Source organism: Aspergillus oryzae, chromosome 8, assembly GCF_000184455.2.
Source record: "Aspergillus oryzae RIB40 DNA, chromosome 8".
Taxonomy (NCBI): Eukaryota; Fungi; Ascomycota; class Eurotiomycetes; order Eurotiales; family Aspergillaceae; genus Aspergillus; species Aspergillus oryzae.
Genome location: NC_036442.1, coordinates 243471 through 260334, shown reverse-complemented (window position 1 = coordinate 260334; position 16864 = coordinate 243471). Strand labels below are relative to the sequence as shown.

The 16864-nt window shown below is 49.0% G+C and overlaps 6 protein-coding genes across 6 annotated transcripts; 5 read left to right on the top strand and 1 right to left on the bottom strand.

The window, feature by feature from the left end:
- Positions 1–634: 634 nt before the first annotated feature.
- Positions 635–1201, top strand: AO090103000397 (uncharacterized protein; the record flags this gene model as incomplete). Its single annotated transcript, XM_023233294.1, has 2 exons — positions 635–735; positions 970–1201. 2 exons carry the CDS (start codon positions 635–637, stop codon positions 1199–1201), a joined length of 333 nt encoding a protein of 110 aa, XP_023093949.1.
- A 2607-nt stretch (positions 1202–3808) lies between these two features.
- Positions 3809–4987, top strand: AO090103000398 (uncharacterized protein; the record flags this gene model as incomplete). The annotated part of the gene is made up of 2 exons (XM_001826910.3): positions 3809–3964; positions 4049–4987. The coding sequence occupies 2 exons, from the start codon at positions 3809–3811 to the stop codon at positions 4985–4987; spliced, it is 1095 nt and encodes a 364-aa protein (XP_001826962.1).
- A 679-nt stretch (positions 4988–5666) lies between these two features.
- AO090103000399 (putative ubiquitin conjugating enzyme) lies at positions 5667–7713 on the top strand (the record flags this gene model as incomplete). Its single annotated transcript, XM_023233293.1, has 4 exons — positions 5667–5826; positions 5926–6018; positions 6087–6332; positions 7688–7713. 4 exons carry the CDS (start codon positions 5667–5669, stop codon positions 7711–7713), a joined length of 525 nt encoding a protein of 174 aa, XP_023093950.1.
- A 1647-nt stretch (positions 7714–9360) lies between these two features.
- AO090103000400 (uncharacterized protein) lies at positions 9361–9945 on the top strand (the record flags this gene model as incomplete). The annotated part of the gene is made up of 1 exon (XM_001826912.3): positions 9361–9945. The coding sequence occupies one exon, from the start codon at positions 9361–9363 to the stop codon at positions 9943–9945; it is 585 nt and encodes a 194-aa protein (XP_001826964.3).
- A 1165-nt stretch (positions 9946–11110) lies between these two features.
- AO090103000401 (amine oxidase) lies at positions 11111–13271 on the top strand (the record flags this gene model as incomplete). Its single annotated transcript, XM_001826913.3, has 3 exons — positions 11111–11164; positions 11211–11639; positions 11706–13271. The coding sequence occupies 3 exons, from the start codon at positions 11111–11113 to the stop codon at positions 13269–13271; spliced, it is 2049 nt and encodes a 682-aa protein (XP_001826965.1).
- A 363-nt stretch (positions 13272–13634) lies between these two features.
- On the bottom strand, positions 13635–16416 carry AO090103000402 (metal cation transporter MSC2; the record flags this gene model as incomplete). The annotated part of the gene is made up of 4 exons (XM_023233292.1): positions 13635–14520; positions 14572–14790; positions 14838–15056; positions 16025–16416. The coding sequence occupies 4 exons, from the start codon at positions 16414–16416 to the stop codon at positions 13635–13637; spliced, it is 1716 nt and encodes a 571-aa protein (XP_023093951.1).
- Between the last annotated feature and the right edge of the window lie 448 nt (positions 16417–16864).

Here is a 16864-nt window from a genome sequence, read left to right as displayed (position 1 = left end):
CAAGAGGCAGCTTCTTTGGTTTCGGTCTTTGTTAAAGCAATTGCTTGCTCTTATATCACTCTTAATTGAGTTGAGTGTACATATTAAGCCTGCTTACATATTGGTTCATATGGGCTACAATGTCATATGAATACGTATATAAAAGAGTTTCTGGCATGCAGAATGCGTATAAACTTTTGCCCGAATTATTCATTTGGTTCTGGACTAAATACGAGAAAGGCAAACGGTCGTTATCCAAATAGTCAGGTGAGCTAGGTCTGCTTGGTACTGGACACCAAATCTCGAGCCAGCTTCGCTATACTGCTCCATTTTGCAGCAGTGTCGCTGTCCTTGAGTCGCTTTGCTGGTTCTGTGAAAAAGGTTTCGACCCCGAGCCTTGGATCTTATTGGACTTTCCTTGAGAATCGATTCGGCTGAAAGCTTCCTTCATTACATGGAAGTCTTTGACCACTTGCAAAGTCTTGTTGCTCGCGGACTATGATACTGTTCACTTTACACGAGTGCGGGGCTCGATTAATTGACCTCGCAGTTTCGGCGCGACAATGCCGTCATCTGGGATTTTCTCGAGAATCCAACAGCGAAAGCCGGTGTGGTGATCAGCTTGCAGGGCGCCATCTTGTTGAAGCGAAGAACCATGGATCCCTTCAAGGCGACCATTACGCTCAGTGCTCGCCTGGATACATTCATCACAATCAATACCTTTTTCAAGAAGGATCCCAAGGATGATGATGTCTGGTATGACCCTAAGGAGGCCCCTACAAACTCACTGAATCAGTATGACATCGACAACCTCGGAACACTGGATCTGAAGTCCCTCTCAGATGTAACGTTCCATACTCTACTAATGGACACGGTGAAGGAGGAGCGAATACATGGATAGAGATGACCGCTGGAGGGAGATGCAACATAACCATTGCATACTCACTCTTTCCGGGAAGAAGATAATTACACTGACCAATAACCGTTTAGCTGGGTAGGAGAGAGACAAACACCTCGCACGTCGTGCAATTACAAATGGGATATGCTATGTCTCCAAAGGTGGTTGGTGGTGGAAGTCTTGGGTGTAGAACAGGGTTACGATTGTTTGTTGTTGAAAGACATCTCGTCGCTGAAACAACTTGTGAAAGAGCGTTCTTCATGCCTAGTGGAAGATGTCCATTCTATTTTTGATAATTCTATTCCTTTGCTGAGCTTCGTTTAACCTTTTGTGTACTGTGTTTCACTACCAGTCTCCAACAGTTCCCAAAATAAAACCAAGACACTACATTTCCGCCAAACTATTAAGAGCGTCCCGATTATAGTGCTGCAAAGAGTCACAGTTAGACGTTGCCAAACAAACATGGACAAGTTGAGAGTTATCAGTAACCCACCAGAAACTGAGATACAAGCTGTCGAGTAAGAGATATCCATTCGCCTCTCCACAGATCAAGTGTCATTTCACTAACACACAGCCTCGTTTAGTGTTGTTGCTGTCCATGGCGTCGCCGGCTATAAGACTAGCACATGGGAGTCCTTAGATCCCGGCACCATAAGTTATGTCGAATGGTTCAGCGGCCGTTCCATTGTGCGGGTCTCAGTATATGAATACCATTTTATTAGCAAAGGGGCGAACGCTTTCACCAGACTTGGACTTCGAGCCGAGGCGCTTGAGATGCTTGAAGCCATTTCCAGGTTGCAAGGAGGAAAACAAACAAAAATTGTATTCGTCGGGCATGACATTGGCGGGATACTCATCAAAGAGGTGACTATGGCAAAGACCCTGTGTTGATCTGAGATCCGTACGCTAAGATAACCAAGGCACTCATCCAGGCCGCCTTTGGACATGATGCTGATGATCAACATAACGAGGGCGAACTTGAGAATGTCGAGGGCAAGGAGTACTCTTCCGACGATGGAGACCTCAAGGGAGATGACTAGGGGGCAATAAATCAGCTTGCACAGGGCATATGATAAAACTATTTACTTTTCCTAGGTCTCATACACCCGACGCTGGGGATAACATTCTAGTGCTAGTGGTTAACGTAAGAACAATCATTTGGGTACCATGAATCACCGACTATAGGCTCCCTCGAGATCGATTGGAAGACGGTAGTCTGGGGATGTTCCCAGTTACCCTTGACATACTTGGCACCGAAAAGCTTTGAGCCACATACTGTACATGTTTCTAAGACTGCCATACGCCCTCGTAACCCACAATGAAAACTCTCAATCCACATATAGAAATCCGTCCCTGGAGTTGGTAGAAATAGAGCTTCAAATGAGCAATTAAAGGGCCATTGATAGTACGGTCAACACATCAAGGCACCAAGGAAACGTGCTAAGGCAGTGGCAACACACGGGTATCATACATCGTAGTGACGGTTTATGTCCTCCCCAACAGGGCGTGACTACAAGATAGTCTCGCACCTTGTAGGGTCCAGATGTTCTTTCCAGTAAATTAGGTCTAATCACTTACCCTATCACCACTGCCTATTTAGGATAATAAGGCTATACATGTAGTGGATACTACTTTAACATGTTATTAGGGAGAGGGGTCTAACCTAGGAGCTATTGAGATACCTGAATACATACATGGAGGGACCTACATAAACTTTGTAAGTGGTGGTATTCCTCGGAGCACCTATATACCTATACTACACAGGGCCCTACTAGACTGAATACATTAGATATGATCAAGACAGTATATCCATAGTGAGATACACGACCAGCATACAGGACCACCCAGGATATACAGCACCATCAGCCAATCAGAATACAAGTCACCATAGCGCTCTACATGCATGTTGTTAGGGTTGATGGTGCTCTAAGCTTCTCTCCACCAGACATGTTACTACTAAAGACTCACTCAGGAAAAGCTCAGAAGTATAAGGAGCCTCGCCCATGAGACCTATTTACAGTGATTCAGTACTCACTAAGCACCACTGGTCTCTTAGCCAGTCAGCTTGTAGGGACCCGTCCTCCCACAATCCCACCGACCTCGGCTGGATGAGGGAGATATATCCAAACGTTCCCATGTCCGAATGTCATTTTGGGGGGAAGTGAATTTGTATGAGGCTCCTATACAAAGTGGGCCCCTTTTGTTTCTTCACTTTTCTGCCAAGTTTGATAGAGGATGGCATTGTAGTTCTTCGGAGTTTATGGACGTTTTCAATCCCACCTCAGATAAGACTAATCGTTCTTTACTACGGGGAATAACATACGTGTCCTCTGAATCCTCTTTCATTATTATTATTCGTCTTTCTCTTCTTCCTCCTTTTTTACTCCGTTTGTCTTTATCTCTTCTACAAGATTACTAGTTGTCCAATATCTGTTACCTCGACAGCTTGCTCGGAAGGACTGGTTTTCCTTCTCGTACCCCAGGCTTGGCGATGACAATCACTTACCCATTGTGGTCAGAAATTATTGGTTGTGGCTGAAGGATACTGAAAGGCTTGGGGAATCATTAAATTTCATTCAAATAAGTTGACACAGCATTGCTAAGGTGAAGAAAGTTATTTCCAGGGTACCTCCACGTCAGGTGTAGTGCTAGGACTAGAATGGTATGGTGGGGCCCGCCCCGATGATCATTGGTGGGCCCGAACACGGCGTACCGCTCAGCCTCTTTGCGACCCTCGTTATCACCATCTTTCATCATCTTCCTTCATCATCTTCAACTTTCGATTTCATCTATTATTTTATCATCCAAACTATCGGTCTTTCGTTTCGTATTCGTTTCACCTACTTTACTTAACGTGCTCTGGTCTAAATCTTGATTACTGTGCTCTCCATCTCTTCAGCCAGTAGCTGACACGATAAGGAGTCCGCAGCCATGGTTGTCTCGTCCCTTGTTCGCCGAGGCATGGAGCTGGCCTCCGACATGCCCATGAACTCCAAAAATCCTGAAGTACCTTCCATTCATCTGTCAGGATGGCTGGCTGGTCTTTTTGTCTTCTCTGTCCTAGCTTTCTTTTTTGTTGTCTTCTCGGTAAGGTCACTGTTCTTTGTCATGCTCCTATTTTAGTGGGTTGTGCTCCTCGAGATGTCCTACGGTCGCTAATACCATCTCTAGATCGAATACACCTATGGAATGGTGGTTGCAGCTCTCGCCGCTGTCGAGGAAACTAACCCCGATATCTATATCCGCGTGAAGACCGACTCCAATCCCGACAAAGATGTCGACGCGGCTGAGCCCGAGGCAGATATTCTTCGCCCTCAGCCTATCACTAGTAAACTGCGCACCACCATTAAACATCTCCGTGCACGCGCCGGCTTCTGGTCTCGTTTCCGCGGTTTCGGTCTGTTCTTCACATACTCTCTGGCCGAGGGGTTTCTCTTCTCGATTCTACCCGTGTCCATGACCAACTTTGCCGGGCAGCTGGTCGCCAGAATGATCATCGGCATGGCCCTGGCCAACCTGGAAATGACCTGGGTGCATATTGTGATATCTGAGCCCTCCCCCAAGCGCTTCTACCAGCGCATTCCCGGATTCAAGAGCTGGCTGAGGATTGCCCCTGTCGTTGCCTTTGAGCAAGGCGCTGTCTGTGCCGCTTTCTACATCCCCCTACTTATCGCCGGAGCTGCTGGAGCTCTGAGCGACTTGGTTGTTGATCCCAACGCTAACCTCCCACCGGCTGAGCTTGTGAGCCGCGCAGCCACGGTCATCGCCATCCCATCCCTGCTTGCTGGTCTCGTATCCATCCCCGTGCGGGCCGTTACGATTCGTGTTGCAGCCTCCATGCTTCCAAAGGAGGATGAAGCGATCATACCCTTTGACCGCTCCTTCGGCGGAAAGGTGGTTCCTGCCACTCTGGGCGGCAGCGGTAAGCTCAGCATCAAAGATGCATGGACGACCTTTGATGGACCTGCTCGCATTCGCTACCTGAAGGTGATTGGTAAGGTCTTTGCCATGGAGTTTGCCGCGACGATTCTCTTTTCATTTGTACTCGGATGCCAAGTCCACGCGGGGGCATTGGCATACGGTGTCCGGCGTAGCGAGGTCAGCGCTTAGCTGATCCACATATTTTAACGTACATGAGATTTTCTTTCCTATCTATCTTCTACTATTACCACTTCTTTCTTTTTCTCTCTTGTTTTGTTGTACAACTTGGACATACCTTTTCTTGGCGCTGCGTCATAACAGGTTTTTTATCCACTACGAAGCGTCGGCCCGAGTGACACTAGAGCCGGAAAAGTTTCGTTTCGGTTGTCCTGTTGACCTCTCCTATTGTGTCGATACATGCGCCCTGTAGCCCTTGGTTAGTTATGCCAAAAACGTACTTGTGTTTAGTGCATCTGAAATACTATGTTGAACCTACTCTACATTGTGCACAAGACCGTCGCTTACGTGGCTGTTCCATAAGTTCAGTATATGTACAGTATACTGTAACATGTAGGGTGCCTGAAAATTAACTCCCGATGCCTGACTAAGGCCATCCAACTGACCAATAGCCCCGCACCCCGCCCGACCAAACACACCGCCCTCAGTGGCCATCCTTTCACCACTTCTCTCGTCACTGATAATCTTTTTTACCCTTTCTTCCTCCTGGGTACCTTTGGAGAGTTGTCCTCTTCTTGAACCGCCATATTAATTGTATGCGCTCCTAGGGTCTCGTCAGGCGCCTGATTCCTTCATCCCGCTCCTCTTTCTCGCCCCGCGCTACCACTCCCGAGACCAGATTTCCACCACTATGGCTACATCACCAGCAGGTCGTATGTTGGTGAGACAGCTGCAACAGATGCAGTCTGCTAAAGACCTTCCTGGCATTAGCTGTGGGCTCGTCGATGAAAATAACGTGTTTGAGTGGGAGGTCATGCTCATGATCTCAGACGATGTCAAGTTGTACGGTGGTAAGTTACATTCTATTTGACTTCCGAAAAGATTCGATAATTCGGCAGTATATATCTATATCCTCAGACACTTACTGATCGACTTTGATTTTTTAACAGGTGGCTTTTTCCGTGCTCGGCTCTCCTTTCCTCCCGAATACCCACATATGCCACCGAAGATGAAGTTTGAAACGCCACTTTTCCACCCGAACAGTATGAATTTCTCCCCTCTTTCCCCGCTCTGCCTTGTCTATCCCGAGCCAGACGCTGATGATTTATAGTTTACCCCAACGGCGACGTCTGCATTTCCATTCTGCACCCACCTGAGGAAGACAAGTACGGTTACGAGTCTGCTGCAGAGCGCTGGTCCCCCGTCCAGACCCCGGAAACAATCCTGCTATCTGTGATCTCCATGCTCTCGAGTCCGAATGATGAAAGCCCCGCCAACGTTGAAGCTGCCCGCCTATGGAGAGAAGACCCCAAAGAGTTCAAGAAGAAAGTTCGCAAGTGTGTCCGAGACAGCCTGGGTGAGGAATAAAGCGCTCTTGATTCATGACGAGATTTATGCGTGACTGGTGTTGTTGGCCATTGGGTTGAAAGGCTCGAACATATTTTTTTTTCTTTTGTTTTCCCTTCGCATGATAGACTATTTAGTCTATCGAAGAGCGCCAGCTTTTGTCTCCGCGAATTTTTATCTTCCATTTCTCTAAGTTCTGTCTCCCCTGGAGTTACGTGATATCGGCCCGGAGTTGAAATTTGGACTTCTTGTTTTGCATTGCCGTTGATTCATACTTCTCCGACTATACTGCAGCCTAGCGCTGCCGACATATGTTCAGTTTCTGAACGAAATGAATATATCTATCTGCATCTATCTTAAATATTCGCTTCTGTTGTCATACATGGGGTATCTTTAGTCGTATATGATGAGTATATCAGGCAGCTTCGATGTTCTTGTTACCCTTCCTCAATGATGGGAGGAAGAGTCCAGGATGAAAAACGGTCAGGGCCAATACCGCCAAGGCAACCATCCTATTGAGATTAGCAAATCTGCATGATCAGGAGACTTCCACGGGGGTACTCACATTCCATCCAAGACCAGGAACTCGTCCTCCTTTTGCATCAAGGGGTTTCCCCATCCGCCTGCCATCTCCGGGATACTGCAGATTACGTCAGTAAAGGTGATCCCCATCGCCCCTGAGAGACTTACCGATAGATACACCGAATGAGAACAGTGAGGTAGGCGAAGATATCTGCGAAAACCACCAACTTGATCCGTCCATTCCCCCCGTCTCGTGCCTTCTCTCCCGAGCTAGACCGAAGATAACGGATGAAAAAGTCCAAGGCCAATAGCCCACAAACGGACATGGTCGCGACCTGGAATGCTATACCCGTGATGATAATATCATTCCCCGCATTGAGAAGATCCACTTGCTCACTCCCAGCAGCAGCTGCCACACCACCACCGGCAGCCTGCAAAATCAGAGACCCAATGTCACAGCCGATGAAAATCCAGGTGAACAATTTCGGTTTGAGGCGCGAGTGTTCCGGTCCCAGTGAAAGGATGATGTGCTTCAGAGTGAGATAGATGCCCGCAGCGATGAACGTTGGCCCGAGGATGATCGCCACAATTTGTAACTTGAATGCGCCGCCGTCCCAAGGGTTCTTATTCATCAGTACTCGACCGATATAGCCCGCCATCTCGAGGAGCGTGCCGACCACCAGTGCCACCATCAGTGTCCACGAGCGAAAGTAGATGCCGAAACCGAGTTGAAATACGCCGCAAAGGCCATAGAAGACCGAGAAGAAGATGTTGCCGCCATAGTTGGGATAGTAGCCGTATGTTGTAGCTTCGACGGGGCACAGGGGCGTGACTTCTGTACAGGTTTGATAGCTGGCCATGTTACTTAAGGGTTCGAAATTATTATATGTGTATATAAGAGAAGAGAAAAGAAAACGAGCCGAAAAAGAATGACAGTCGCTAGAAACGAAGGAATATCAGAACAGATTTATATGGCTTGTAGTCTATCAAGACAAAGGATCAGGGAGAGAAGAGACCGTTGAGACAACTCCATGGCTGGCACCTCGTATATATTTGATGTAATATTTTAGAGTCCCGGTTCTCTTCCCCGATTGCCATGACTCGAGTGGATCCTATCGGCAAATTTCCTGCGTCTTGTAGGAGAATATTATGCTTTGGAGTACCTGATTGGATCGCATTCGCTCTCGCTCTCGCATTCGTTTTCGCAGCCCCACTCGGCCTTCTAAAATTTGATCGTGGGCCCTGACTGATTCGTTGATCCGTAAGCTCTGTTACTCGAAGGAACACCGAGATAACCACTTGGCACCACGCTGACATATTTGTTCATCTCTGTAGACCGTGCTTACTTCCCAAAATACCCGATAAACCTCTATACGTACGTAGTTGAGCCGCAATCCAGAAAGAAAAGGAAGATGTACTGTGTACACTGTACTGTACTGCGAACGAGACAAGGCACTATGGAGTAGCGGCCGCAGTGGGGAGCCAAGACCCCACTGCGTCACTGCCTCATTTGAGCGTTGAACGTTCAATAAACCTATTCTTTCAAGAAAAGGAGAGCAGCAGTCTTTATCCTCACCGAGATTTAATACCCAGCTCGTCTGCCCGGAACCACGTGACATCATTTGACTCCCACGGGATTTTTCCCACGTGTCCCCACGTGTTCTCCACGTGGTTCGCAGTCACAGGAAATCTCCTAGTGTCAAATGTACTTTTTTGCTCTTGTGGATTGACCATGCCACGGAGGGCCCATACGAAATCGCGCAATGGCTGTGATCAATGCAAGAAGAGGAGAGTAAAGGTAGGTAGCTTTTTCTCGGTCGATCCACCGTGTTACCAATCCTACCATGATCTGTAACTGAACATACTTCCAACTCCTCCCTGGCGCTTTTATCAATCTATAGCCAATCATATTTCCATCATGATTAGATAAGGAAGCTTAAGCTCCAATTTGTCTTCTTTCTATACTGTTTACACCCGTCCTTTCTCTTAACATCATACAGTGCGATGAAAAGGGCCCGCCATGTTCAAATTGCGTCACCAGAGAACTTGGGTGCTCTTACTTGAACACTCCCGCAGCACGCAGCATAGCCAGTTCTTCCTCTGCGAGTCCGAACTCCATTCATCCCGGACAGGGCCAGACCTCGGATGGAGGCGGTCACCCCTTCGCTGGCGTCGCGGCTAGCGTTCCATTTACCTATTCTCGCAAGCGGGAACTAGAGCTTATGCATAAGTTCACCATTGATACATATCGGAGTCTCTGCAACAAGGAGTCAGACCACTATGTATGGCAGATTGTAATGCCACGCAAAGCTCTGGAGCATGACTTTCTCATGAGTGGAATTCTAGCAGTAGCCTCCCTGCACACGGCCTCGGCTTTAGAACCTCCAGAAGCTTTGTCATATATTGATACGGCCCTCGAATACCATAACCAGGGGCTTGCACCCTTCCGACACGCAATTACCAATCTAACCCCATTCAACTGTGACGCCGTCTTTGGCCATTCCGTCATCACCATCATGATCTGCATCGCTCTTCCCCGTTTACCAGGCTCCAGAGGCGAAAGCTCTAGCATGACCGAGAACCTCATATTCATATTTGAGTTACTAAAAGGCGTGACCAAGATTTTCACCATCACGCGGTCCTGGCTGGAAAATAACCTATTTGCTTCCAAGAACGGCTTCTATGAGAAATCTGTTACCCCACTAGATGCTGGAACTGAGGCTGCTTTGACCCGTCTAGCCGATCTAAATGATACACTCCTGTCTAGCGTTGAACCAGGCCAACACAGTATCATCAAAGATGCCATCTCTCATCTTCGTCGCTGCTTTGCTCGCTATGCTCATGAACAGGATGCAGCGTCAGTTCTGTCCTGGCTTGCGGGCGTCGATAAGGAGTTTGTTCATGTTGTTTGTCGTCGCCAGCCGCTTGCTTTGCTTGTCCTCATGCATTGGGGTGTTCTACTAGCTGAGCTTGATGGGAAAACATGGTGGGCTAGGAAGTCTGGCTCGGCCCTCGTCTCTGAGATATTGATTGCTCTGCAGGGGGGTGATGCCCGGTGGGAAGAGGCGGTGTTATGGCCGAAACAGAAACTGGGTCTTTAAAGTGGCCTCCAGGAACTGGTCAGAAGCCATTTTCCCAGCTCTTACGACGGGCGAGTGTCACTTTAGCCGGATGCCCCATGGAAATTGCATTTACGGCAAAAGCTCCCTTTACGTGGTATGGTCTCCTGGGTTTGTTCACAGGGAGAGGGCATCATCGTTCTCGCCATCAGAGGGCTTCTTGAACTAAAACACGAGAGAGAAACTCCACCCCTGGAATCTCGAGCCCAGCAACATTTCAGAACAGAAAATTCCACAACGAAATATAAACCATGAACTAGCCTACGCTAGTAATTATTCATTTAATATCCAGTGGTGATGACAATAAAGGGATGGTCTGCAATGACGCGACACTAATGCACATATCGGCGGCATTAATGATGGCTGGCCCGGGTACCACCCACATACTAGCCTATTCCGATGCTATTAAAGTTTGGTTTATGCTGTCCATTTCCCTTAAATCTGCGTGCCTGGATCCTAAACTACGCATAATGTAAAGCTCACAATTATATGGGTATCTTACCTTAACTGCGGTTCAGGTAGATGAGCTCCGGTCGATTTTGTCCGTTATTACGGTCCTTCCAGAGTCGAGTCTCAACAACAGAGAATGTAAGGAAGCAAAGGCAATGGGAAAACAATTATCGTTTCGACGGATTCAAGACAGACAAAGCTGGTCTACGATGTGTGATGCGCATAAATCTCTGTTACTCGGGATTGGATTCGACACCTGAGGCTTGAACTAAAGCGGAGAATGAGTTAGCCGTAACCTTTGAAGGTATAAGACTTATTGCGTGATCGTTAGAGCCTTTCCTCTAGAGTCCAAATGTACGAGGGTTCCTTCTCAAGTTCTTGTCCGCTAAGGGATGTTCGAGGCGAGGCGGTGGGGAGAGTCTTAGGAAGCTTAGCCTTTAGGGTTGAAGATCCGCCTCCACGTCCCGGTTAATCTTAACCGTAGCGGACGCTGCTCTCTTGGCAGTGGGGGAAGTGCTGCGGAGTTGATACGATGACAAAGAGGTTTCAACCTATTTGAACACCTTCGTGTGGCACCTTCCTTCTCCAAAAGAAACACACATCTCGATTCTTTGAGGAAGGGCAAACACCGCACTCAGACCACTATCTATACACATTGTCTTCTTTTGCCGTGTTGAGCATTTGGATCCAATTCACAATGACTCTGTCAATGCATCCATTCGATCCTCTGACACCCAGAGAGATCTCCAAGGTAGGATTTTCACATTAAATAGGAGAGCATTGTTGACCGAGAGCAGGCTGCAACTATTACACGCTCTGCGCTACCTGGAGAGAGCCCCATCTTTCGGGTGATAACGCTGAAGGAGCCCCCCAAGCAGGACACGATTCACTTTCTAGACAGGGAGCACTCTGGGCAGCCGCTAGATGTACGCCCTACTCGGGTAGCTCGCGTACAAGTTATTACCCGCAGCGAATCTAAGAACAAACTCACTGAGCTGCTGATCGATCTTGACCATGCGGCAGTTGTCAAACAAGAACATCTCGCAGGGAAGCATTCTTATATTGACTCTGAGTACATGAAGTCAGTTGAGCAAGCCTGCTTGGCCGATGCAAGGATCCAAGAGGAGATTAAGAAGCTCAAGCTGCCCACAGGAGCAACAGTGATTGTCGAACCGTGGGCGTACGCTACCGATGGTATGAACGACATGTCCGAGCGTTTATCGATGGTGAGTATACTCCTCTGTAGTTAGGTGCCTGGCTGAGATTCAAAAACTAACAAATTCATATAACAGTGTTGGTTCTATATGCGCTTGCTCGACAATCCCGATGCCAACTACTATGCCTACCCGCTGGATTTATGCGCAGAAGTCTCCGAACAGCTTCAAGTGACCAAGATATATCAGCTTCCATCATCGTCAGAGGAGCGTATCCACAACCACCCACAGCCATATGACCAGCGCAAGGTTCATTCCACCGAGGCAAGCGAATACCACCCAAGCCTACGACCACCGCCGCGGAACACCACAAAACCATACCAGGTGGTCCAGCCCGAAGGCCCCTCATTCAACGTCGAGGGCAATGTTGTGACCTGGGAGAAATGGCGCATGCATGTAGGGTTCAACTACCGTGAAGGCTTGACCCTGCATGATATCCGCTACGACGGCCGTAGTCTCTTCTACCGTCTATCCCTAGCTGAAATGTTCGTGCCCTACGGAGACCCCCGCGCCCCATATCCTCGCAAGGCGGCCTTCGATCTAGGAAATGACGGTGCCGGCATCAACGCCAATAACCTACGTCTAGGCTGTGACTGCCTAGGTTTAATTAAATACTTCGACGGCTGGCACAACACCAACTCAGGAGAACCACTGAAACTCCCCAACGTCATCTGCTGCCACGAACAAGACGACGGGATCCTCTGGAAACACACCAACTTCCGCACACAAAATGCAGTAGTCACCCGCGCCCGCGTTCTAGTCCTCCAAACAATCATCACAGTCAGCAACTACGAATACATCTTCGCCTTCTACTTCGGCCAAGACGCCTCAATCCACTACGAAGTCCGCGCGACAGGTATCCTCTCCACCTGCCCCATCAACATCGGCCACAAAGTCCCCTACGGCACCATCGTCGCTCCAGGCGTCCTAGCCCCATATCACCAACATCTCTTCTGCCTCCGCATCGACCCAGCCCTAGACGGTCACTCCAATTCCCTCCAAATCGAAGAATCAATCCCCATCCCCCTAAGCGATCCCACAAACCCCAATCCCTTCGGAGTAGGCTACACAACAACCAGCAGGATAATCGAACACGAAGCAGGCCTCGACCTCGACTTCACAAAAAACCGCACCTTCAAAATCATCAACGAACACTCCACAAACCCAATCACAGGCACCCCAATCGCCTTCAAACTCCTCCCCTACTACTCCCAAATGCTTCTCGCGGACCCGTCCTCCTACCACGCGAAACGATCTGAATTCGCCTCCCACGCCGTCTGGGTTACCCGCTACCACGACGATGAACTCTTCCCTGCCGGCAGACATACCATGCAATCTGCCGGTGGCGAGGGGATCGCCTCCGTCATTGAATCCCGCCGCAGGCAGTCTAGTCCGCATTCAAGTGTCCGGAATCAGGATATTGTGGTCTGGCATACTTTCGGGTCTACGCATAATCCCCGTATCGAGGATTGGCCTGTCATGCCTGTGGATAAGATGGTGGTTGGGTTGAAGCCTGTGAACTTCTTTACGGGGAATCCGGCGTTGGATGTGGCTGTTTCGACGCAGGAGAGGAATAAGAGTGTTTTGTTTGAGGGGGTTGGGAAGGCTTCGTCGGGCGGAGGTGCTGCGTGTTGTAAATTGTAGATTCTTCTATTTGTTTGTGTGTGAATGGGTGGAGGGTATGTTGGGTGTTTGTTTTCTGGGGTTGTTTTGGTGGATTAGATGTTGTGGTTCTTTGTTGGCTGTTTTGACCCGCTTCTCGGTTTTGACGTTGTTAATGTTTTCAAGTGGTTGGGAATTAATCTCAATCTCTCGGACGAGGGATCATCATCTGCATGCCCGAGTATACGAAAGGGCAATGGGCAATTCAGAATATGCTTAGAGAAGACATAATGCATCAACGGCTTCATTGCAGATATACATCCAGCTATACTGTTATGATATGTACTACGTAACATCAGTCAAGACAATAGAAGAATAATCCAACTGCCACAGTCTATCGTGGGATTAGGAGCTCTTGTTCCCTCCACCTCCGCACCAGCATCGTCCGTCACCTTCTCGTTCTACTTGGACCAGAATATCCATGCCTTTTTCTCGGAGAAAATCGACGGTCCGTTGGCGCACGTCTTCAAGGTCGGAGCTGCGAGACGCGATGACATGGATTACGCCCAGAACATTGGGGTTGGACTTTTCGTGTGCGTGGTCGTGGTCGTGGCTGTGGGAGTGGGAATGGGAGTGCGAGTGGCTGTGGCTGTGGGAGTGGTTGTGATTGTGACTGTGGTCGTGACCATGACCATGACTGTGGTTATGACTGTGTTCATGACCGTGATCGTGGTCGTGATGGCTATGGTTATGGCTGTGGCTGTGGCTGTGGCTGTGGCTGCAGCCGTGGTCGTGGTCCGATTTTGCCGTATCGTCGAGCCAGAATTTGGGAACGGTATACCCTACAACACCCCGCAAGGTGCTAACGCCAGCTAGCGTCTCGCGAACATTATATTCGACGTCGGCCGGAAGTGTGAGGAGCAGTTTCTTGGCCGTGCTGCTGACTAGCGGCACTGCAGAGGCAAAAATCAAGATGGCAATCATGCAGGACGCGATGGGGTCGTACCCTGACCAGCCAGAGTAGTGTACGAGAATGGTCGATATCACAACGGCGACGGAGCCAAGGGTATCGGCGAGAATGTGGAGAAAGATCCCGTGCATGTTCTCATTGTCATGCGAATGATCATGGCCATGGTCATGTCTGTGGTGCGCATGGTCGAATGCCATGATACCCACAAGATTCACGGCGAGGCCGGCAGCACTGACCACCAAGAGCTCTCCGATACGGTGCATCTGGCTGCCCGATGATAACCTTTCCACCGCTTCGTAGATGATCTCGATACTGATGATCCTAGAAACAAAGTCAGCGATACAATCTGATAACGAGCGGATGGCCACTCACATGAGGAAAACGCCGTTAGCAAACCCAGACAGTGTGTCTACTTTGCCATATCCATAAGGGAATCTTGCGCTGGGTGGCCATTTACTCATAACGGCGGCGCAGAGGCCAACAACAAGCGCGAGACAGTCAAAGAACATATGGATGCTATCACTGAGGAGTCCCAGCGACCCTGTGAGAAATCCGTAGGATAGCTGCACGAGCATGAACGCAAAATTGAGACTAGTAAGGTTAGCAACAATGAAGTAGATGAGAAACAGCGATCTTACGTCATGAAATAGAAGATGCGACGAGAGTCACTCTCTTTGAGAATGCTATACAGTAGAGGATACGGTTCACTATAGCGGAGGATAAGCTTCGTGATGTTGGACGCATCATCAATGGAATGAGTGTGGTGATGGTGATGATGGTTATGGGCTTGCATCACCAAGCGCAACTGTCTATCCTCAAACCTAGAGGCGAGAACCGCGATCCCAGCAAGTACTCCTCTAAAGACGAAGACCACATAAACACCGTCGCGCGGTAGTAGTGCGCATAGCAGGGCGGCGCCACCAGTTGCAATAGCAAGACCAATCTTGTGCGGCGAGCGTAAGTTTGCCGGCGCCACATACATTAAGCATGTTGCAAAACCACCGGCAGCTGCCACTACATACATTATATCCGAGAAATCGAATGATAAGCCCCCGACAACAGCCGTGCCAACTACTAGGAGCAACCCAAGAAGAGCAGTGAGCATGGGATCGCTGGGCGAAACACCAGATGATTCCGCTCTCGAAAGCTTCTCCTGGGCTACTGCTGGGTCATAGGCAGGGTCAAATGTAAAGGCCAGGAAAGGCGGGCGAATGACAAAAACCGAGGCAAGCAATGATACATAGCCCAAAAAGGGCTCTGAATCCCAAGCAGTATTCATTCCATAGAAGCTCAACACGACCACAGTCGCGATGACACCAATTGTCAGTTTCTTTTGACTCAGCCGTCCTTTGCTGTCTTGAAAATCATAGCCACGCGCAATTGTCGGTACCCCGGACGACATTGCCAGAGTAAGCACAAATGCGACAAGGAATCCCCCCACCTTAAGCGCCGCATAGATGGGTAGTGCAATTGAGCTCATTTGCGCAAAGGAAGCAGTAACGGTTGTCGGATGGAGTTTGGGTAATGCGACTAGTGAGTCACGCCTATCCCGTTGGGCTACTCGAAGTAACTGCCCCCCTCCCAATATAATCATTGTTATGGCCGTCAAGATACATGTCCTCAATGGAATGTGGTCTAAATGCCCTGTGCCTGAAGGTGCGAAACTTTCATTATCAATTGCCGGTTGCGACTCCGTCCATTGTGCATGGTGTGTATAATACCACGAAATGGCAATCCATGGCGAAGCTATCAGGGCTCCGGCGAACATTTCATGACTAAACGGCCGTTAACTAGTGATACCAACCCAGGATATGGACGTACTCACGTCCTCAATGACTCGGGGTTGGACGATACGATAGGCGTATCTGGCACCAGCCCCGTTACGCTACCAGAATGGCTATGTTTCGATATGTGTGTGTGAAGACCATTGGCGTGGTCGAATTTTCCCCACGGTTCGCCATGACTTGAAGAGTGTGAGTGCGAATGTTGATGTCCATGCGACGAGCTCGATGCATTCCCGTTGACGTCTGTCGGTCCAGTCAATGGTTGAGACGATTGTTGAGTGGAAGCTGCATCAGACGCAGAATAGGAGATCGGCCCCTGCGACCAGCGTTTGGAGCGTGAATGACCACGGCTAGGAGTGGGCTTATAATGACCCTGTGTCGACAATGTGGGAGAAATTGTATCCACACTGGACACAGGAGCGCCCGTTGACATGGTCTCGGTGTGCGACACCTACGTCGCAGAGAATCGGTTCGGCGACAATCAAGCAGACAGGAGGCGGAGAGGCCGAGGTTGAGAAGAGCAATCAAGGAATGGGGGCGTTCTGGGAGCTTTAGCAGCTCAAAGAAGATATTCAACCGGGCGATTGAGGCAAGGGACGCGGCATAGCGCCAGGGATAACAAGTAGACTTGATGCAGAAGCAAGCTTGGTGAACAATGGGAGTGGCAATGGGGAACCTCCAGATGCGATCTGCAAGCGATAACAACGGGCCACGTGATCGTGCTCCTCGGTTTGTTATCTCCGCACCTCCAGATCAGAACTATCGACATGCGATTCATATGATGAAAATAGAAGAGATAGAATTGTAGTAAAATATAATAAATCGACTAAAATGTCCAGGATGAAGTGGGAATCTCAATCCAGTCGTTATCCAATAAGAAA